Here is a 22,577-nt window from a genome sequence, read left to right as displayed (position 1 = left end):
TGGACACTTGTCCTCCTGAGAGGAAGCCAGTAAGGCTTAGCTCCCGGCACCTTTCTCAGAGGACTTCCTTGGGTCCCACCGCAGGAAGTTAGCCTCATCAGTGTTGGGCCTGCTTATTGTTGCAATGTAAGCGGCCTGTGCAGGAGACATGAGCTCCTCCCGCTGCTGGTTGTGTGGTGTACACCAAGTTCAAATGCAGGCAGGCTCTTGAGCAAGTGCTTCCTGGGAAGCGAGGGGTTGAAAACAAGGGTGATATGGAACGACACAGGAAGGCCGTCAGGTACAAAATACTCATGTATTTATGAATTCATGACCAAATTAAATATGAAACCTTATATAAAAAGAGGTGTGGTTTTTGTTTTTTGCCCCCATCCTCTCCATCTCTGAACCAGCTCTGAGGGACCTGAGTGGGGAAATGTCTGGCCCCCCATGTAACCCGTGTCCTCCTTTCTCCCCTTTATTCTCTGGGCTCACCCTGTCGGGGGAGGTGTTTTCTACTGCCTCCCTGGGATCCAGAGGGGTGGTTCCTGGGGGGCTGAAATTCAGCACCTCCTCCTTCCCCCCACCTGCCCTTCCCTCTGGGGACAGGGACATCTGCTCTGATCTGGCTCACCCACAGCCTCCCAAGGTGGTTTCTCTGGGCTGCAGGGCTCTGTGTGGGGCAGAGCGGCCCTAAGAGAGCTGAGGGTCAAGGGTGGCGGGTCCCTGAGGGGTGAGCTGGCCGTGGTTGCTGAGGGAGCTCTGTGGCCACTCTCCTGTGGGCTGCCCTCAACTCCTTCTCCACCTTCACTTTTCCCACTGGCCTTTCCTCTCTGGCTCTAGGTTCCTCAGCCCTGCAAGCACCTGGGAGACCCATTGCCCCTTCCTCTTTAGAACCGAGCTCTCCCTCTCACCTAGATCTCAGGACATGTGTCCCCATCTCTGTTCCCCTACCACAAGGATGCTGCCAAGGCTGCATAGGTCCTCTTCTGGATGCCCCCTTCCCCCACCTCAGCCTCACCCTTGAAGCTGCAGGCAGAGCTGGGGCGCAGGGAGGTTGGATAGCCAGCAGAGGGCAGCACATGACTGGCTTCCAGCCAGCTAACCAGGAGGACTGGAGGGAGGCAGTCACAATCTTGGAAGGTAAGGCTCAGACACCCTGGGTTCACCCCACTTTAGACCTGCCCCTACCTGGGCCTCTCGACAAGGACTAACCTCAGAGCTCTAGGTCTTGGCACCACACAATCATTGCAGGATTGCCTTGGTTTCTGGGTTTGCTCTATCCCAGACCTAACTGCCCCACCCCAGGTCCCTGGGACCTAGCCAGTCCCTCTTCCTGAAGCATCTTTCTCAGGGGACGCCTTAGCTCTCAACTCACTGCCTCCTGGCTCTGCAATTCCTCATCAGGATCCACCTCATAGCATTAAAAAGGGTGTAGGGGCCACAAGCTGTTTTAATCCCCAGTCTCATCCTTCCTTTCTAGGTGAACCTTGCTTTTCCTTCTGTTCAATCCTCCCTTCATCCTAAACCAGCACTAGGTAGGGCTTTATGTCCCGTGACCCTTCATTACATGGCACTGTTGTTCTCCAACTGTGTCTTTTGTTGACATTGACCCTTGTCCTAAGTCCCCCAAACACATAATTCATAAGCATCCTGCGGGATCACCCTCAGAGGTGAGGGCAGTCTACATCCTCGAGATGGGCAAAGGCAGGGTCCAATACGGCTAAGTCCTGAGGCCAAAGCCCTCCCCTCAATCCTCACAACCTCAGTCAGGGGCAAGCAGCAGCCCAGGAGCCGGGCTGCCCCGAGGGCTGTTGGGCAGGCCCAGGACATCCTCAGCCACAGCAGACAAGGAGCCCTTCCCAAAAGGCATCTGAGTTGAAGGTATACTGAGCCTCCATCTCCTAGCCATGGGGCCTCTGTTTGGCTTTATAAAAATGTAAGCTATATAGGGTCTATTTCTCATTTCCATTCTTTGGGGAAATAGAGGATAGCGTTTTTTGGTTGGTGGTGAATTCCTTTTGAGTTGGTTCTTGTTTGTTTGGGTTTTTTTTTTGTTTTGTTTTTGTTTTTTGCTAATTTTGCCCCAACCCCATAAAAAGCAGTACTACCCAGAGGCAGGGGAAGGGGCCCAGAGGAGCATGGGATTGCTGCACACAGACCCCACTCCTCCCTCCTCTCCCAATCCAGTTGTTTCCTTTGGGTTCCATCTGAGGAGTGCAGAAGGGGCACGGAAGGTTTCTCATTGCACCAAGAAGCACTGCCTCCAGGCCTGGAGCTCTGAGCTACCTCTGCCACCCACAAATCAGGCCTCATTGCCTGCAACCTGGGAGGGATGCAGAATGCAAGCTTTTCCATGTGTGGCCTCTTGCAGCTGCAGCCCAGGATGTAGAAGCCTTGAGTTGAGCTCTGAAGGCTTAATTTCTACCCTGACTTCTCCAGTGAGGATCTGAGTAGGCTTCATGTGGAAATCCCACAAAACATTTGCAACCGTCTAGTCTGTTGGGAAGATGTGGCCCATGGAGCAGGACCCTGGCTGCTCTCTGGGAAGGGGGCTGCCTCCCCAGCCAGAGCAGAGACCCAGACACGCAGGCAAGCCCTTGTGCTGGGAGGCTTTCCCCTTGACTCTAGGGTTCTTGAACCCAGGGAGAAAATGCCAGAGCTCTTGGCTCTTCCCCTGCTTCCTGCCTCCCCGAAGGTGTCTCCTGTCTTGCCTTGGAACTGGGGACCCGCCAGCAGGGCCTGGCTCCTCTCTGGCTGAGCTATGTTGGCTGGTGAGAACAGCTCTGCCCTTAGGGTCCTGGTGAGGTGGGTCCCCTTGTCCCTGGTGGGTGGCGGGGGTGATGCAGAAGAGCAGAGGGACAAGGGCAAATGGGGACAACAGCAGCAGGGTCAGAAGAGGGTGGCAGCATCTCAGACCACAGCCGAGGATGATGATGGGGAGGATGAGTTGGCTGCAGAGGAGGATGGTGAGGAGGGACTGTTCCAGAACAGCCACCGCCGCTTGGGCTGCCGCTTCAGGTGCAGATAGTCCTCCTTCTCCCGCTCCTTCCGCGCCCTCTGATAGTGGTCCTCCTCCTTCAGGTACCACACCGGGGGCCACCGGTGCTTCTCGAAGTACTCTTGGTTTTCTAGAACAGAATGCATGGGGCTTGGTTAGGAGAACAGGGGCAAGAAGGTCCACCGTCCCTTGACCTGCCTCCAAGCCAGCACCAAGTACACCTTGACCTGTGGTCCAGGACCCCATGGTCTCCTGCACAGAGCCACTGAAGGAGGTGAAAAGGGGAGATGTCACAGTCGGCCTGGGAAAGGCACTTCTGGATAACAAAGGGAGGAGCCCAATCAGCCCACAGTAAGTGGAAAATATCATCAGCCGGAAATGTTCTTGATCCCCCTTCCCTACAGAGCACGACACTTAGCAGCCCCGGGCACCACAGGATGGTGGTCATTTCCCTTCCCAGTTGCATGGCTGACTGGGAGCTGCAGTGGCTGCCACTGACCAGTATCGCAGCCCAGGAAAAAGCCAAATTCAAAATGGAAAGCTGAGTTTCTATTCAATGTGCATTGCTTTCACACCATGGTCACTCAAAAAAACAAAAAACAGTAAGTCAGGGACCCCGTAAGTCGGGAAGAAAAACAGGAAAGACCAATGAGGGAGGAGGGGAGGAGAACAGCCTCCAGCAGGAAGGGACTCTGCAAGGTTGAGGGGTGAGGGGGCCCTGCAGCCAAGGTTCTGGGGGGAATCAGGAGGAAGAGCAGCAGCAGGACACAGGTCAGACTGGAGGGAGGGGCGGCAGCAGGACACAGGCTATTCTGGAGGGTGTGGGAAACTGTGAAAGGAGTGGGATCAAGGGAGTGATGCAAGGCTTGAGAAAGAAAATGCCAGAATGGTTGTGACAAACGTGAAAACACAGGAAAGAACAGGGCTGGGGACTGGTCGGGTGCAGCAACAACCCTGCAGTGGGAAGAGGGTCAGAGCCCAGTGGACGGAGCCTGGTGAAGACCCAGGAACGCTGAGTGGCAGACCCCTCAGGGAAGCCAGGCACTTCTCTCCCTGGAGCCCGTGGATTCTGGGTTGGGCTCTTGGACCTAAGAAAATCATTAAGAAGAAACAGAACTGCAGGCGACTGCAAGGGATATTTAGATCTGGGTGGTCCACGCTGTGGATCGTGCCCGTTCCTAAGTTGGGAAATCAACTTAGTGGGTCGTGTGTAGCATTTTTTGTTTTTTATATGCTTTTCTATGTGTATACTGGTCATGATATCAAACATAATTTTTATTGTGGTGTACTATCCAAAAGAGTCTGAAAACTACCAACTCTGGTCCAATGACCTCTTCAAACCTTTGAGAAACAGAAGCCCACAGAGGTAGAGTGAGTCGTCTGAGGTCCTGAGTTCCCCACCCCCTCCAGGACAGTGCTTTTCCCAGGGTCCTCTCTGCATGGCCAGAGACACCTCTGCAGGGTGCTCCCATGTCCAAGGTCAAGTGAGGCCCAAAGATCTCAGGCCTCCTTTGGGTTCCTGGGGTTAAGTCTGAGCTGTGCACCCAAGCTGAGGGCGCTTCAACACAAGTAGCGAGCAGCAGGTGCTGCTGGTGCTGGCTCTGGATGCTCACCTGGGGACATAGCCTTCATGTCTCGGGGGAACTTGCGGCACACGTTGTTGTAGTTGGTGCAGATGTGGTGGAGACACCAGTCGGCCAACTGGTACGCACAGTGGAACTGTGGAGGGAACATAAGCAGGTCTGTCCTGAGATGCCACAGTCTCCTTCAGAGCTGCAGCACTGATGCAGTGTGGACCGCACCTCCAGAGCCCACCTGGACTAGAGGAAGAGGATGCTTGACTTGACCAATTCCACCTCACCACGGTCCTGCCCCTGATGTCCACCCTACAGATATCCATGGCCTTAGGGGTGGCTTCCTACTGCATCTACCCTCCCCGGCCCTTGCCCCATCAGCAGCGAAAGTCTGCACGGGCAATCCTGAGAGCAGACCTTGCGTTAGCTGAGCTCTGACTTCATAAGATAAACTTTGGTGGCTGAATTTCTGGCATTGTGGGGGCTAGCATGGGAGATTTTGCTTGCTTGTGTGGAATTAAGGAGGTGGGCAGTTAGTTTTAAAGAAAGAGTCCTCAATGACTGAGCCTGGATTCCCTCGCTGCCCTGTGGCGGCCTAGTCCCTTCTTTCCGCGGCCAGCTTTCTTCTGGGGGGTGTCTGGGAGTTCTCTAGCTTTTGTCATGGAGGATAAAATGAGGTCCACCCAATGAGGAGTCCAGATCTGACAACGGCTCCCTTCCTACCTACCACCCGCCCAGCCCCTCTGTCCACTGCCCAGAGTTGACACTGTGGTGGATTCTTCCCCTGCCACGATACCTGAGCCAGTTCCAAGAACACAAGCACGTCCCCATCGATGTCCACCATCATCTGAGTTGCTTCCATCAGCCCCGTCACTGTGTACTGCTCTGTGACACACACAGTCAGCAATCAGCTGAAGAGCCACACGTAAAGACCTGCACTACTTACAGGGGCTCACTGCAGGGCAAAAAGAGATCAGGGCCAAGGGCAAGTCCCAACAGGCCAGGAAAGGCCACAGGTAACTTACATTCGCTCCCAGCAGGGAGGGCAAGACTTCTCAGTGGGGTGGGGGTGGGGTGACAGAGGATCTAAAATCACTAAGAGGATTTTTCAAACTATATATGTCCCACCACATAGTCTAATGTATACACGGTGAAATTCTCCGACAGAATTAGCCACTGATACAGACAGGAAAGGAAGCATCATGTTTGTTGAAAACAGAAAAAGGCTGAGAACTTTGAGTTAGAACTACGGTTTAGCCAGGCACAGTGCATGCCCATAATCCCAACAACTTGGGAGGCTGAGGCAGGAGGATCACAAGTTCAAGAAAAGCCTGGGCAACTTAGCAAGACCTTGTCCCAAATTAAATTTAAAAAGAACTGGAGATGTAACTCAATGATACAGCACCTGTTTATTATATGCGAGGCCCTGGGTTTGATCCCCAGCAACACACACATGTGCACACACACACATGCACACACATATATGCACACACATACACACACACAGTTAAATACATTTCCCAACTCCATTCATGGAAAAGACCTGGAAACAATAACCACTCCTGTAGCAATGAGCATCCTCATGCACAGAAACAACATTTCTATTTCCAACTAAAAGAAACCTGAACTTCTTAAGGAAATGGTTGTCCAGGTGCAGTGGCTCACACCTGTAATCCCAGGGGCTCAGAAGGCTGAGGCAGGAAGGTTGTGAATTCAAAACCAGCCTCAGCAACTTAATGAGGCCTAAGCAACTCAGCAAGGCTCAAAGCAACTCAGTGAGACCCTGTCTCTATATAAAATACAAAAAGGGGCCGGGGATGTGGTTCAGTGATTAAGGTTAAGTGGCCCTGGGTTTAATCCCTGGTACCCCCCCTCAAAAAAAAAGAAGAGGAAATGGTTGGTCTGGGACATAAACTATACAAGAGGACCCTACACTATCACTCCAGAAAGCAAGAAATCTCAGAGACTCTGAAGCCAACTCAAAGAGAGTCCTACTGGCTAAAAATACATTATTTAAGCTTCAATAAGGATAATTGCAATGAATTAAAACCAACCAAGTGCATCCAAATCCAAAATTTCATAAGAATACTTTAAAACACTCAAATTAATTGGTCATTCTCTCAAGGAGGATAGGAAACAGATTATCTCAAAATTTAGGAAATAAAAAGGAAGAATCAAGAACCTGCCTGTCTTTCCTATATGAACCATACACTAAGTAACCAAACAGTAGGTAAGGGACAGTTTCTCTCCATTTAGAAGTCTTCCAAAAGATAAGGGAAGAAGGAATGAACAAATTGGAATATTACTGTATTGCAACAATAACTTCATAGATCCAGGCAATGATATTCAACGGCTAGTAATAGGACAAAAAGAGAGAAGAGACAATCTTTCCCTCTTCACGGAGAAAAACAACCTATTTTTATAAGGCTATAAAGCAGCCTTATAAAAATAAAATTATGTGGCTGATCTAGCCTCTAGGTTCAATTAGCAGTTTACAGGCAATATGATGGACAGAGGACTATGTTAAATTACACTATAAAAATGCAATCAGCAAAAATATAGATCTTGGAAAACTCTATAGGAACAAAAACCAGTGTTTGTTTGTTTTCTTTCAAAAAATAAATTTCAGAGGAAAAGAATTTTTTTAACGGACAAGGTACACATTGATTAAAAACTACTTAAAAGATTATTTTTTAAAAAATCATGCTATAGTATCTAAGAAAGTGCACTTGAATAACCAAATTACAAAGGAGGGTAAAGAAGTGAGTTCATAGAAAAGTCCCATAAAAAAACAGTGTGGGTTCTTCTGGGGAGAAGGGGGGGACCTATGATGGGGCAGGACAGGTGGACACTTTTTGTGTGGCTGGTTCCAGCCCCTGACAGGCATCATGATTAGAAAGACATTCTGCTTTATAATAATTCATTACAATGAACATTAAAAAAAGAACATAAGATAAATTTTGTGTAACTAATGTCTTAATAAATGAAAAAGAAGGGGGCATAATTTGACTTAAAAGTTATGAAGTAGTAAAATATTATGAACATATGCTTCATGGAGCTTATATATTTGTCTTATATTTAACAATAAGTTTTATATAAAAAAAAAAACTTCACAGACAGAATATCTCACAAAACTTAGAGCATCACCAATAATACAAAATTCTGAACTCTGCATCTCCCAGTGATCCTTAACAAGGTATATGTATACATTTTTGTATCTGTGTTCTTGTGTGTATGGAACATTTCCAGAGAAAAGCTTTTCAATGTCATCATGAGGTTCCAGGCAGTTTGTGGTTTAACATTTTTTAAAATTATGTATTTATTCTAACTTGTTATATATGACGGCAGAACACAATTCAATTCATATTACACACATAGAGCACAATTTTTCCTGTCTCTGGTTGTACCAGTTTAACATTTTCAATGGCTGCCATGGGAAAATCACCGATGTGGGCTTAACCAAGGGTAGGTACTTCTCTGACTCACTTTCAATTGCCTGCCCTAATGAAATTAAATTATAGAAATATCTTTCTGTAGTTTATTTTTCCTTGGGGTCATTTCTTTGGAGATCGTCTTTTAAAAGTAGAATTACCACATCCAAGAATTTAGAATTTTAGGTGCTCTGGGAAGACCACACTGTTTTTCATGGGCAGCAGTGAATGACATACTGTTGTGGCTGTAATCTTGGGACACCTTTCTTACTCCCTACCCCAAAGTCCCTTCTGCCCCTAGCTGGGGCCCCTGGGCCCCACTGCAGGATTAGCTCTTAATACTCTGATTTTGATCAATGATTTCTGCCTTCTTCCTCTGATCAAGCTGTACATTACCATTCCTTTCTTGTCATGGGATTGCTTTTTTCCTCATGTCTGTGCCCCAATCTTGATCACCCTCCCACAGTCCAGTAGTTCTGACACTGGCCGTTTCTTGCCTGAAGCCCAGCTCAATATCTGAAGGTATTGTCTCTGGCCCTCAAGACCTGCGCAGGAATATTAAACTTGACCTCAATGCCAGCACTGCGGTTTAACATTTTTTTAAATTATGTATTTATTCTATTATGTATTTATTCCTCCAATCCAACAACACACAGATACCAACTCCAATATCAGCAGAAGCTGTCTATCTGCCTGGGTCTTTGGCCCCAGACTCCCTTCACTCCAACAGCACCTTTTATCTCCCTCACACCCTTGACCCAGGCTGCCCACTACTCAACCTCCCAAAGCCCAGTTCTCTCCTCAACACAGCTCTGGGATGGGCCCATTCTAAATGCTGAGCTCTGGCTCTCATAGTCTTTTTATTTTGGGTGCCAGAGATTGAACCCAGGAGTGCTTAACCACTGAGCCCCAGCCCCTTTTTTATATATTATGTAGACACAGGGCCTTGCTAAGTTGCTGAGGCTGGCTTTGAACTCACGATCCTCCTGCCTCGGCCTCCCAAGCTGCTGGGATTATAGGCATGCGTCACCATACCCAGCTCTCACAGTCTTTTTAAGGAATTAGGAATGGCAGGTCAACACTTGTTTTCTGTTTCTGGAAGAAGAAAGGAAAAGTAAAGTTGAAGGTCAAGGAAGAGGAGAAAAAAAGAAAATAAGAAGAAAGGGAAGGAGGAAGCAGATAAGAAGGAAAAGCACAGGTGGAGCCTGTTCTATGCTTTATCAACCTTAGGCTGCTTGAGTGAAGCCAGGCTAAGAACGTGATGCACTGTCACATGCTGGAGACCTCTGGGCTGAGCTCTGAGGTGACCCTATGGAACATGTGTCTCACACACTTCCTCTCCTCTACACCCTCATCCGAAACTCTACCACCCACAGGTTTCATTCTAGGGAGCTTCTTCCCTTGGCACTTCAGCCTGACACCAGGGGGAAAGAGAAGACAGAAGACACGTAATCCCCAGGGTCTTCTTGGCCTCACCCCAGGTCCCTGAGCACTCCACTTAGTTACCTGTGAGGGCAACCAGGTGCGGCAGGCAGAGGCGGTTGGCCAGGATGATGAGCTTCATGTCGTCCAGGTCCGGACTGGAGGTGAACATGCCCGTGTAGAGGTACTCCAGCACCGCCCTCATGCAGCTTTTGCTCGTGTAAGGGAACACCACCTGGGGGAAGGAGGAGGACAGGAACAATGAGGCCTGGTGCATGGAAAGAGTAGCTCAGTCCTGAGAAGCCAAGAAGCCCTGGTCCACAGGGCTGGCCCCCCGGGGGCAAGAAGCCTTCTCTGTGCTATACTTACACATGCTTAGGAGACCACGCCCCCAAAAGGTCTGGGCCCACAGCAGTAACTGGTGCTGGTCCCCAGTTTGCTGAGAGCATCAGTGAATGGACATCTTTTAAAGAGACTTAGCTTCTCAGTGGCATCCTTCTGAAACCACACTGGCTTGGAAGATGTTGGAAGGAGTCATTTCAGTCACCTACACCCCAACCCTCCACATGCCTGCAGGGAGCTGTCCAAGTGGGATACAGAATGAGCAAAGGGAACACCAGCTGGTTTCTCTGGCTGCTCAAAGCTGCTGCTTTGGGCCTGCGGGATCTCTTCAGAGAAGCACTGCAACAAAAACTGCTTTCTCATCAGATGCGAGTCTGGGCACACTGGGAATTAGACAGAGCTTTAAAGCTGGTGTCTATAGTACCGAGAAGTGCCCAGGGCAGGTGGGCCCCTGGGGCTTCAGCGAATCCTTGGCCCACACTTTTCACATCCTAACCCTACTCCCACTTCGCAGTGGCTCACATCTCAGCCCTCCACTTAGCCTCATAAGTGCATGGTTTCCCGGAAATCTTTGGAAGCTCATATTCTGGATTGCAGGATGTGATGCTGAATTGCTCTTCATTCAGTTTTTCCTTCAAGCACTTGGTGAGCACTTGCTAAGAGACAGGCCTGGGGTGGGGGCGGGGTAGCTGGCAGAAGTCAAAGACCTAGTCCCAGCACTCAAAAGCGATTTCACACCAGCTGGGAACTGCAAGGAGAGGGTCTTTTAAAAATGCCTCTGTACAAAATGGAAGCTTATTAACCACAAGGTGAAGTGAGGGTATTAGTGTTCCAGGATTCAGAGGTGATGAGAGCATGAAGGGCTGAGGCCTGGGCCACTCAGCTGGGCCAGGAAGATGAAAAATAGACAGCAGACTCGGAGCAACTCTAAGGACACCTGCATAGACCCTTTAAACCTCCAGCTTCCAGTCCAGTGCTTGGGAAGGAAGAAGAATCTGAAAAGAACAGGTGGAGAGGGAAGCCTTTCTATAATCCGAAAAGAACAGGTAGACAGGTGTTTTGATGTTTTGACATTTAGAAGTTTGCTGGGAGCCTGTGCCTCCCAAGATGAACCAATTCCTAGAGACAGTAAAGAAGTTGCTGGCAAGCGTGTCTTTTTATTATATCGCAGACCACCCAATCCAGAGCCCATACCCCACCACCTCCTCCGCCCAGGGCCCTCACACTCCAGGCCTCATTCCTCTGAGGAATCACTCCAGAACCAGGCACTAGACAGCTAGGACATTTCCCCCTGCCCCTGAGCCAGTGGACTTGTTCAAGTTAGCAAACCTAAATCTGCTTAACCTGCTTCAACTATTCCTTCCCACAGAAACCCTCCACTTCCTGACCACCCTGGTGCTTCCAGGGCTGATCCCCTGGTGTGCATGGTCCTCCCTGCACTGGTATCTGTGAGTAACAGACTAGCTCTTCAATGGCAGTCTCTCCTGATCTGTTGATCTCACCAGAGCTCAATAAGAATAAAACCTATCTTTGAAGACACCAGTGACTTCAGTTTGGAACACATTGATTTTTTTTTTTTTTTCTACTTGTTTCATGTGTCCCAGGGAGGCAACAGAGTGAAGTGTAAAGAGCCAGTCCTGAACCGTCCTTTCTACTCACAAGTGTGTGCAAGTCACACACTTCCTAGGGCCACACATTTGATGCAGGAATGCTGCTCAATGTGAAGATAATGTATGGAAATGCTTTCCAAGATATTATGATGTTACTGTAAATCCCTCTCCTGGAACATTGCAAATCCTTGGCTACAGCAACCATCTCATAAAACTTCTCTTGGGCTCATCATTCTGTGCTTAGCACAGTAAATGCTAAAGAAAATACCATGAACTCCTGGTGCCTCCTAGGCAAATGGCACCTATGTCTCCCTCCTTCCCTCCCTTTCCCATCCTCAGCCTCACCTCCCTGGTGGAACTCTCCACAAATGGCCCCCCAAACATGGCAGCCATCCAGTCACAGCTGGAAATCAACAGGGGCTTGTGGGCACTGATGGTGCCGTCATCCAGGATGAAGGTCACGTCTGTTGAGGAGAAGAGACAACACAAAAGAAAACAGTGTGAATGTGAGATAACCAACCCCCAATCAGTAGTCACTGATCCCCAACTATCCAACTTCTTTCTGAAGCTACAAGACAGGAGAACTAACAACCAAACTTTCATCTTTAAGAGCAGGGTAGCCCCTTCTCCAGGGCATCAGGCTCTGAAACCAAATCAGAATGTTAAAGGAACCAACCCAGACACCCCTCAGAAAGCTGTCAGAACGTACAGCTCCTGCCTTCTAAGCATGATACATACCTGAAAAGGTGCCTTTGGCCAAGCACTCCTTAATTCGGTTGGTGCGGCGAACGTGGAAGGCCTTGGTGATCTCCTGGTTCATGAAGGCCTCATTGTTGAGGATGTTGGCCACCATCATGCGCAGATCGAAGACCTCCAGCAGCTCAGCAATGTGGGCAATGTGCATGAGGTCCCGTTCGTTCTCACCCAGCTCCCCAGTGTACAGGTACTTGAGAACTGCTCGGAAGGGCCCTGGCTGGATGGAGTTGTCCATCTTCACCACCACCATCAGCCGGGATTTGTATGTCAGAGGATCCTCTGCCATCTCTTCCTGGATGCTCACAAAAGCTCGGCTCCAGGAAGATAGCACACGACCCCTGCCGGGCAGGTACCCTGTTCCATTGCCCCTTAAGATCCCGTCACTGGTTGAAGCCCGGAGGCCGGCAGGACCAGAGCCCCCAGCCTCGTCCACGCTCTCACACACATCAAAGCTGGCTGCCCGAAGCAGAAAGTCCCGCCCGTGGTGGTGGTGGTGATGGTGGTGGTGTTGATCAGGGTGGCCCCGGTGGTCCTCTGGGCGGGCCCCCCCTGGCCCCGAGGGGCCCCCCAGCTCCCCCTCGCTCAGGTCCATGAGAAACAGGTCGTAGAACTTAGAGGAGGAGGTGGAGAGGTAGATCTTGTGGGCAAAGATGCGCACCCGCTCCTGCAGCACCAGGATGACGTCCGCGCAGAGCGGGTCCTCCAGGAGGTGGGCGGGGCACTCCTCACTGCTGGAGGGGGGGTCGGGCACCACGATGATGGGGGGCGGGGGCTTGGGGGGCAGGAAGGGTGCCTGCAGCAGAGGCCGCTGCACATTGCGGAGGTGGGACTTCCAGAACTGCAGGTGGCGGCGGGAGATGAGCGCAGCACGAATGGCATTGTCAAAGACGTCCTTGATGCCAAACTGAGCCACCACGCTGGTCTCATAATAAGGGATGCCCAGCTCCTTAGCCACCTCCCGGCCTTTCTCCGGAGGAAGGATCTCATTGGGCTTGATGGGCCTGGCATTTTCAAGAGGAGAAACCAAGCATGTTAGTGGTGGAGGGAGCCTGTCTATTGTTCCCCAGGCTGGAGGGACTCTGCTCAGGGTCCATTTCATTGGCCCCTCTCCTGCCCTGCTCTTTTTTCTCTGTCTGGCCAAATTCCTATTAGGTCCTTCAGATCCACCTTCAATCCCTTGGTCTTCTAGGAAGCCTTCTGTATCTATGCCAACCCTCAGAGACCTCCAGAGATCAAAGTAGTGATAATATCAACTCCCTGTCAATTAACGTGCAATGTTTCACACTGGTATTTAACCTGTTTATATATAGTCATCCCCAGTATCCAAGGGAGATTGGTTCTAGGATCCCATTTGGACACCAAAATCCATGAAAGCTCAAGTCCCTTATATAAAATGTGGTGATAGTTATATATAACCTATACACACGTCCCCTATACTTGTCATCTCTAGATTACTTATAATACCTAGTACTATGTAAATGCTGTGTAAATAGTTGTTATAATGCTTTGTGAGGGAATAATGACAAGGAAATAAACAGCACATGTTCAATACAGATGCAATTTGGTGGTGGTGTGGGCGGGTATTTTCCATTCACAGTTAGTTGAATCCACACATGTGGAACCCATGGATACAGAGGGCCAGCTATATTATCTCCAATAAAATTAGTTCTTTTCATGAAAATATTCCCTTCTCTCTGTCTTTCCCCATAGTGCTTAGCGTAGTGCTGTTCACACAGCAGGTGTGCAATACACACTCGGATTGATGGATGAACAGATGGATGGATAAGCGCACATGTGGCTCTGACATGAGCTTCCTCTGGATGCAGGGAGAGGTAAGGCTCTATAGGATTCCCTCAGGGAGCTAGGGTGATGTGCGCGCCCTCTGTGCCACTTCCTCTCCTCAGGCAACAGCACCCCTACCTGGCCAAGGGCCTCCTGGCCCTGTTGACAGCCTCCAGGTCGGCATAGCGCAGGTCCAGCTGGCAACCCACCAGGATGACAGGTGCTCGGGGGCAGAAGTGCTTGATTTCTGGGTACCACATGGTCTTGACATGGTGGAGGGAATTGGGGTTGGCAATGGAGAAGCACAAAACCACCACATCTGATCTGAGGGTGGGACAGAGAGGTTATTGACAGAGAGAGCTGGCAGGGGGTTACCTGCTCCCAGAGTGAGGGAAACGTGTGCCCGTCTCCATGCCCTACACGGTGGCTCCACACCTGGCTTATGAACCTGTTCCTATGATCTTCCACACAATGCATAATAATAGTACATTCAATTATGTAGCATTTTAAAGCTTGAAGACTCATTTGGCCTCGCACCTATTTTTTGAGTTAGAAATTACCATTTTACCATCTCACAGTGAGAAAAATCATTTCAAAGCTAGTAGGTGGCAGAGCTGGGACTGAAATCAGGCCTCTGGACTCCAAGCCCAGGCTGTCCCCACCCCTGGGAGTGTCTTCCATGCTTTTTGTCTGCTCCTTCCTCCCAGTTTCAACAGCAGAGTTGCTTAGTTCTCTGGGAAAGCAGGAAAATCCTCCCACTTGGCTCTCTACAGGCAGCCCAGGACTCCCCTACCTCCCATAAGCAAAGCGGCGATCTTTATGGTGGTCTCCAAAGGTGTCCCAGAGGCGCAAGGAGACGCTGACGTCATCTACCACATCTCGGGAGCGTTCCAGCACCTGGAGGGGAGAGGGGAGACAGTTCTCAGGGTAGGTGCCAACTAATCCTGATATTCTCTGGCATCACGAGGGGTGGAAGGACAGAGCTGGTACCCCCTACTATGTGCCTTGCACAACATGCTCCTCCAAGTAAAATCTCTGAAGACTCAATAACTGCACATGTTCAATACATGGCAGCCTCCAAGCCACACAGAAGCAAGCAAAAGAGACCCTAAGAGGGCAGAATTATGAATACAGAAGGGAGACCCTCCTTTGGTTCCCAGCTTTCCTTGCAATTGTATATTCATGAGCCTCTGATCTTCCCAACCCAGTTCTCACCTCTCCCAAGCCTCAGTTCTAGGATTCCCCATTATGTAGCGCTGTGATTTCACGAGACGTGGTACTCAGCCGAAGCTGGGGTCCTAGGCTCCAGCTCAGCCACTAAGAACCCAAATGGTCAAAGACCCCTCCCTCAGGCTGGGCTCCCCTCAGCCCCCTCCCCAGGGGCTCCTTCTGCTCCAGCCCCCTCCCTGTCCCACCCCTAGGGGGCTCCTGTGAGCTCCAGGGACACCAAGCCACAATTTAGGAAGATGCATGGTGTGAACCCCCAGCCAAATGGCATTGTAGCCTTACCTCCTGGCAAACACGATACTGGTCGATGGCCCACACTGTGGGCACATGGGTGGCAAGCAGCTGGTATTGAGTGAGGGTGGCATTGCAAGCCCGGGCACAGATGAGTCTGGTCTTGCCTACGGCGTTGTCCCCCACCACCACGCACTTGATGGTCTCTACGTTTGGTCTTTCATAATCCATGTCAGAATCCATTAATTGGGACCTGAGGAGCAGGAAAGGAGTAGTCAGGACAGGCTGGCACACCAGTCCTTGGAGGACCAGGACCCGTGCATACAGCCCTCCTCGGCTGGAGCTGTCCCGGTGTGGAGCACTGGCACTGATGAAGGAGAGGGGAGTGGGCAACTTTCCGGGAGGTAGCACTGCAGGGACCTGAGGAGAGAGGAACCCATTCAGGCTGAGAGGGGCAGTCCCAAGATGACCACCTGTCTCCTTCCAGTCTCCACTATCCTCTAGCTGGGCTTCTGGATAGAGAAGGCCTGGGAGAGATCCCAAGGTGGAGCCAACCCAGGGCCTGTCTTGCCCCACTCCCCCAGAGAGGAGCGTCTGCCTGGGAGCTCACTCCTCCCCTTCTCTTCTCCTCCTCCTTCTCCCGGGCTGTGGCAGCAACAGAACAAACAGCTGAGAGAAGCAGAGTTGGGTCCAGGTCCCCACCCCTTCCCAGCATGCCGTAGGGCAGGGCCACTTAAAAATTTAATGGACTTATCAGGGCTGGGAGGCAGCTCTCTCCTGGTCTTTCCTCTTTCCCCTGGTTTTCTGTGGTGGTGGATTTCCAACCCTAGCCTGCTCGCGTGCATCTTCCAATCCTAGCCCCTTTATGGAGATGTGAGAGTTTTTTCCTGTCAGCCTCTTTGGGCAAGGAAGGCTTCTGGATTCATCTGCCTAGACCTGTAGGCCTCCGCTCCTCTACTTGGGGTCCAGCATGTTGCCCATGTGTCTCCCTCAGCTGAGGGCCCGGCTTTGAGAGGGAGTAACCATGGCCCCAAACGATGGACTCCATGGCCCATGGGCATTCCATCCCCTCTCTGGGCTGCCCCCAACATCCCACATCCTGCCCCAGACAGGGTAGATCTGCCTTCTCAGTGCTTCCCATTCCTAAGGAGAAGGTTCTCAAGCTGAAAGACCCAGACTGCTGGCCCCCCTAGAAAAACTCACTTTATGTCCATGAGGGGAAGGGGCTGCTGGAGGAAGCAGAGGTCAAACTTTCAGTCTGAATCTCTGTGTAAATGCCTGCCTCAGTTTCCTTCAGTGTTAGGTAGACAGGAAGAAGGGGGACCCGGCCTGAGAGGGATGGCATAAGTGAACAAACAGAAGGCCCTTCTGTAGGCAAAATGTCATGTCAGTGCTTTAAAAGCTGTTACCAGGAATACGAGGGGCTTTGAATGGCAGCCTCCCTCGATGATGGCACCACCCTCCTAGAAGGATTGAGCGGAGAAGGGGCAGGGTGGGCACTATGAGGAAGCTTGATTTCTCCAGGCTCATTGGCCGGCCCTGGCTCACATTCCCTGTGGGCAGAAAAAGTCATCTGGGGGGTAGAACAACATGAAATAATCCTCCCTAGGCTACGAGAGGCCGAGCTCAGAGGAGTCCTGGAGGCTGCCCAGGCGCCTCGCCGCTGAGCCATCTAGCCTGCAAGCCAGGCCACCAGCAGCAGCAGAGAGCTCCATTCCTGCCGGGCTGTAACTGGATGCCAGCATGCAGGAATGCAGAACCGAAATATCCAAGTAACGATGGCAACTGGGATTTGCGCGAGTGGATGCAGCTCAGCAACCTAAGCAAAAAGTGCAGCAAGGACTTTTCAATGAGACAGCCTCCTCCTCCTCCTCGGAATTTTATAGGATCTGGACCCTGAATCAACAAGGGGTCTCCATGTAGCTCCCTCCCAGTCTCCAGGGAAACTGTCTGCATCACTCCTCCTTCCTCATCCTCCCCCTGTAGGCCCATTATTCTAACCACCAGCTTCCTCCTCCCTCTTCTCTCTTCAGCTGAGGCTGGGAACCCCACTTTGACAGTTCCTGGTCTCAAGTCAGACAATTAGGGGATGTGTGGGCACCAGGAGGAGTCATCTGGGTGTGGTTTCTGTTTATCAAGTGAATAACAAAAAACATAGAATCCCTACTACAAATTATATGCAGCTGCCCTAAGCTAAAGATAAAAAACCTGCTGGCCAACAGAATTTCTTTCTGAAGTTTAGATTCTAGCAGCATGAAGTCCGGAGGCAGAAGAGGCTGGAAAGAGGCATGCAGGAGGACCTGGTTCTTATATTCATGAACATCTTGATAGTGGGGATGACACCAGGACCCCAGCGAAGCAGTGTTCATCCAAGTTCAGCTACTTTATGATTAAAACACTCAAGCACACCTTATGCACCTCTAGGGTTAAGTAGGGGACAGCCAACCAACAAGTAGCAGAGTGACAAATACTGGGCCCTGAATTTAGACACCATGCTTCCTAGATTGCCACCCAGGCTGAACACTCCTCCCCCACCCACTCCCAACTGCCCCTTCAACCTTTCCCTCTATGTCCTTGCACTATCTCCCAGTTGTTATCAGCCTCATCATGCCGCTCCTGTCCCAACTGCCTGACCAGCAAACCTCATGGGCTTATCTAGGAAAGAACAGGTAGTTTCACTTTTGTGGACATCAGTCTCCCCCTCCAGAAAATGGGTATGAGAGTGTGGGAAGAAAGTCTCACGAATTTTGATTAATTTGTGCCAAGAGAACCTGGGTGAAAGGAGGTATTTGGCTTCTTATGTAATATAGTATTATATAATGCTAGATTGCATATCTATATATGTAATTATATCCATTTTTAAGATACAGACTGGCCCAGTTAAGCCAACAGAACTCTTGATCTAATCAGGCCTGCCTTACACAAGGAGTTGGTTCTGGATATAGTGTGCTAACTAATATAATTTTTGCTCTAGAACATGGCTAATTTTCTGGATCATTGCTGATGCAGGGTGATACAACCCACTAGTGAGCTTCTCAACTTTGCCTTTCCCTCTGGCACACTCTCCTCCAATGACTCTAGACTTTTCCTCATAATTGCCTCATCCCCTCCTTCTGAGCCTCCTGTCTACCTTCCATTAACTATGGTTCCCTTGCCACTCTGTCCTGTGTATCACAACTCCCCATTTACCTTCTCTCCCATGACAATCCCAAAGTCACTGATATATGCTCCCCCCAACTTTTGTCCCATGATCACTGCCCCCCTCTCCAAAAACAGCCTCCTACCCAGCTGTTCTCCCAGTCCTTTATACTCAGCCCAGACTAGAGCCAAAGGTGTGCTCAGATTAGCTACAAACCTCATGGGCTCCCATTCCCACCCCCACACCCCTACACACACTCTTTGCAGAGCTCAGAAAAGGCCCCCTTTCCCTCCCACAGCTGATAGGAGGTTTGTTCATCTGTGGCTGCCCTAGTCTGGTTGCCAAGGAAACGACAGAATCTCCCTGGGAGCCTGGCTTGTCTCCTAGCAACCAATATCCCACATCCTGCATCTTACAAAACGTGAAAAAGAAGGAAAACCCTGAAAATGAAGGTAAAAATCAAAGAAGATGGATAGGAAGGGAGTATCTGGAGAAGAGCAAGCAGAGGGTGGATTAAAGGAACTCCCACGGGGGTCGCTGACATTGTAATAAGGGGAAGGCTGAAGGATGGATTCCTCCGGTGCAGACCCAATGGAAAGCAAGGCCCCAAGGGATCTTGCATGGTCATTAAAAAAAAAAAAAATGCAAGCTTAAACACACGGCAAGCCTTCTGAAGCCTAGAATGTGGAAATATTAACAACGCTAAAGATTATCCACCAGTAGTTTGCCAGAACTCAGTTGCACACACTGCAATGGAGTTGAGAGCTCAAGCATCTCCACAACCGCAGGCAAATACCCAAATTTCACTGTTTTTTTTTTTTTTAACAGAAACACGTCTGCCACTCTGGGCTTCCTTCTCCCCACCCCCACCCCTTACACGCTACTCTGCACACACACAATATAATTTTATATATATAAATAAGGAAAGGGGAGGGACACGCCACGCCAAAACAAGTCATCTTCCTTCCCCTAAAAACACAGGAAAAGGTTAGTTTTTCACCCCTCAGAACCCAGCAGCCCAAGCAAGAGCCCAGGGAAGAGCGAGCCCAGGGGAAGGTAGGAGGGCGCAGGCAGGGCCGGAGAGGGCGCAGGAGGCAGCAGGAGGGCGAGGCGGCGCGTTTGCTGAGGCTGCTTGCAACCCGGCCATAATAGAAATTAATCATTTACTTACACCACTACATGTGACGGGGTAATTTCTAGTGTAAGGAACACATCTCTTCCTGCTAAGCACGTTCATTTTAGTGAAATGTCTGGGGTCACTCCGCGCGTACAAGTTAGGACGACGCCGGCGCCGCCGCGCTGCTGCTGGGCTGCAGGCTCCGGGCCCCGCTCGCGTTCGATCAGAAACTCTGACAGAGCAGCCCAGGCCGGACCGCGGGCCGCGAGCGGCCGCGCGCGCTGCACTGCAGCCACTGCTTCTTCCGGATCAGCATCTCCCTGCGCCCCGGGCGCCCAATGTCATGGAGGCGCGCGGAATCGGGCTGTGCGCGGCCGTTCCAAGCTGGGGCGGCCGGGCCGCTCAGCCACCGCCTGGGCTCGATGCGGAGGCTGCTGACGGTGCGCTGGGGTGGAGGGAGCAGGGCGAGGCCGCCGCCGCCGCTACGCGCCGGGGCCCGCGGCTCGGGCGCTGCCGCTGAGACACCTAGCGCAGCAGTCCCGGGGACCGCTCGCGACCTCCTTTTTTCATTCACAAAAAAGGAAAGAAAAAAAAAAAAAAACGGGAAAAGCAAAAAAGGGAGAAGAGGGGGAGGAAAAAATCGCACCCAGAAACGGCTGCTGAGACAAGGACCGCCCACCGCGGCGCACGGTTGGTGGAAAGGGGGCGTGGGCGTGGAAGGGGCGTGGAAAGACGGGGATTGGGCGCTCAGGGGCTCCGCCTTGGTCCCGCCCCTCAGCGCCGCGCTCGCCTCCCGCCCCCTCTCCTCCCCAGGGTAGCCACGCGAGGGTCTCGGCTCACCACTGGATGTGGGCTGTGTCTCTCCACCTCACTGGACTCCCACAGGGTTTTCTTCCCCCCCCACCCCCTCACCCCCACCCTGGAGACATCCTAGATCTCCCTGAGGGAATAAGAGTGTAATGCAAGCATTTTCCTTGTCCTTCCCCTTAAACCCAGGACTTCACCACTTGCCCACTTGCCCATCCCATACAAGTTCTGTGCTGAGTTTTCCCGGCACTTGAGGGCCTTCCTCTCTCCACCACCACCGCAGCTATAGCCTGTGCCTCTGATGGCCATGGCCCATAGTGAGTTTCTGGGTTGGGTACCTGTACCTCTTTACCAGTCCTCCACCTAGTCCTTCTTCACCAGTCTCCATCTGATCCTTTTGCGATCACAAGTATCTTCTGACCTCCCAAAAATGCCAGAAATAGTGCCTAAGTTGGACTTTCTCTTGATTTAGAATCACTAAATCAAGAGATTAGCAGGAAGAGATGTGTTCCTTACACTAGAAATTACCCCGTCACGTGTAGTGGTGTAAGTAAATAATTTTTCTCTGTAAAATAGAGTGATTCTAACAACATCTAACATGAGTGACTGATCATCAGAAAGAAGCTTCCATACTCATGGCTGGTTTTGTTATGATGATCTGGCTGCGAGTAATTACAGAAGTCAGCCCTTGTCATTTGCCTCTGGACAGTTTTTAAAGCCCAGACTGGCATGCCTCCCACCTCATCCCCCTCCATCATACTTCAATTTGTGCTCTTGAGAGTGCAAACCTACTTTAATATTAGTTTATACAAACTATGGTTAGGAAGAGAAATTTACTGCCAAAAAACCTGAAGTTTGTACTGTCTGAAGCCTGCTTCTCATCTGTTAATGCATATAATCAGAAGGTACCCATGAAGGTGTTCATGACATGTTTACTCTGGCCTGCTCATTGTACAGCAGGTACTCAATTGCTGAATTCCCCTACGTCCTTAATCTACTCAGAACTGGAGAAAAGGTTGACAGTGACTGAGAGTACTACTTCACACTTCTGGTTAGGACTCACCCTCCATAAATCCAAAAATATTACTTCAAATCCATGTCTATGAAAGAAACTAGATGGTGCTCAGTTATGTTCTTCCCCACACATTTGGGATGGAAAAGCTTCTCCTCTTTCTCTATGTGCCAAAGAGTGATCACACCAAAGAAAAGCACAGTATGAGATTGCTCAGGGTTTCCACAGCATCCTGAGTCTCCCACTTTTACCATGTTCCCTGTTCTCAGCTCCAGAGAGCTACCTAGGCACTACCTGGACCCTCAACTTCATCCTTCCTACTGTTCAAGACAACCTTACAGCAGATCCAGGATCAAGGATCTGTTACCATTCTCTCATTGTCTTTACCCATCCCTTCAATGCCAGACTCTGGGAAACAGGGCCACTACCTGAGGCTGGTTTCCTCACCAGCATGCAAGGAGTGGCCCACTCCATGCCCCTTCCTGTCCCCGGCTCTCATCAGTAGCCATCACAGCACAGGTGGCCAGCCTCTCACCTGGGCCTGCCACCCCAGCCCTGAGAGTCTGCTTTTCTTTCTGCAGGTTAATTCTCAAGGCAGGCTTGGGTGGGAATTTTCCCAAGTAAGTTTCCTGGGCATTCATACTCTCTCTATCTCTCTGCCTCTCCTGCTCTCCTCTCTCTCTCTCTCTCTCTCTCTCTCTCTCTCTCTCTCTCTCTCTCACACACACACACACACACACACACACACACACACACACACCAACCCTTCCTGCCCATTTGTTGCAGCATGGAGCCATTTATTCTGCCACACCACCGGCTAGCTGGGCCCTTACTGGTGAGCCTTGCGCGGCCATGGGTGGCCTGGCCTACTTGCTCTGGGGGCAATGCCTTACTGCAGCTGAGGGATTCCTGGCAGCTGGAAGGCAAGTTTGATTCCAGAGCTTCCTGCCCCCACCAAGCATCTCTTCCTTCACCAAAGCCGTCTATGATTTATCCCCTCCCAGTGACATAAACCCTTTGAACCTATCCCCTAAAGGCACCTGATGCCCCACAGAGCCTGCCTGTAAGCAGAGACTTAGTCTGGGGGTGGAAGCCTCCAGCCTGGTTCTCGGGATCAGGCATGCCACAGGCTCTTGGCCATGCCCAC

At 50.7% G+C, this 22,577-nt stretch overlaps 1 protein-coding gene across 2 annotated transcripts; it reads right to left on the bottom strand.

Moving 5' to 3' along the window:
- Positions 1-276: 276 nt before the first annotated feature.
- On the bottom strand, positions 277-20,214 carry Rhobtb2 (Rho related BTB domain containing 2). 2 transcript variants are annotated; one of them, XM_046447753.2, is made up of 10 exons: positions 19,666-20,214; positions 15,407-15,608; positions 14,691-14,794; positions 14,036-14,221; positions 12,098-13,116; positions 11,705-11,823; positions 9,492-9,642; positions 5,351-5,439; positions 4,594-4,699; positions 277-3,110 (listed from the first exon to the last, which is right to left on the bottom strand). In XM_046447753.2, the coding sequence occupies exons 2-10, from the start codon at positions 15,596-15,598 to the stop codon at positions 2,893-2,895; spliced, it is 2,184 nt and encodes a 727-aa protein (XP_046303709.1). In that variant the 5' UTR covers positions 15,599-15,608; positions 19,666-20,214; the 3' UTR covers positions 277-2,892. The 2 variants fall into 2 exon arrangements, with proteins under 2 accessions (XP_046303709.1, XP_058436401.1); XM_058580418.1 differs by lacking the exon at positions 19,666-20,214 and adding an exon at positions 15,829-15,990.
- Between the last annotated feature and the right edge of the window lie 2,363 nt (positions 20,215-22,577).

The sequence above is a fragment of the Marmota monax genome, unplaced genomic scaffold, assembly GCF_021218885.2.
Source record: "Marmota monax isolate L192 unplaced genomic scaffold, Marmota_monax_Labrador192_F-V1.1 WCK01_AAM20220418_F8-fsc00040, whole genome shotgun sequence".
Taxonomy (NCBI): Eukaryota; Metazoa; Chordata; class Mammalia; order Rodentia; family Sciuridae; genus Marmota; species Marmota monax.
This window is presented reverse-complemented; position numbering and strand designations above follow the sequence as displayed.

Coding starts and splice junctions, on each gene's coding strand:
- Rhobtb2 (XM_046447753.2), bottom strand. CDS start 15,598: ATGGATTCTGACATGGATTATGAAAGACCAAACGTAGAGACCATCAAG. Junction 14,222..14,690: donor CGCCGCTTTGCTTATGGGAG/GTAGGGGAGTCC, acceptor TCCCACCCTCAG/ATCAGATGTGGTGGTTTTGT. Junction 13,117..14,035: donor GCCAGGAGGCCCTTGGCCAG/GTAGGGGTGCTG, acceptor TGAAAATGCCAG/GCCCATCAAGCCCAATGAGA.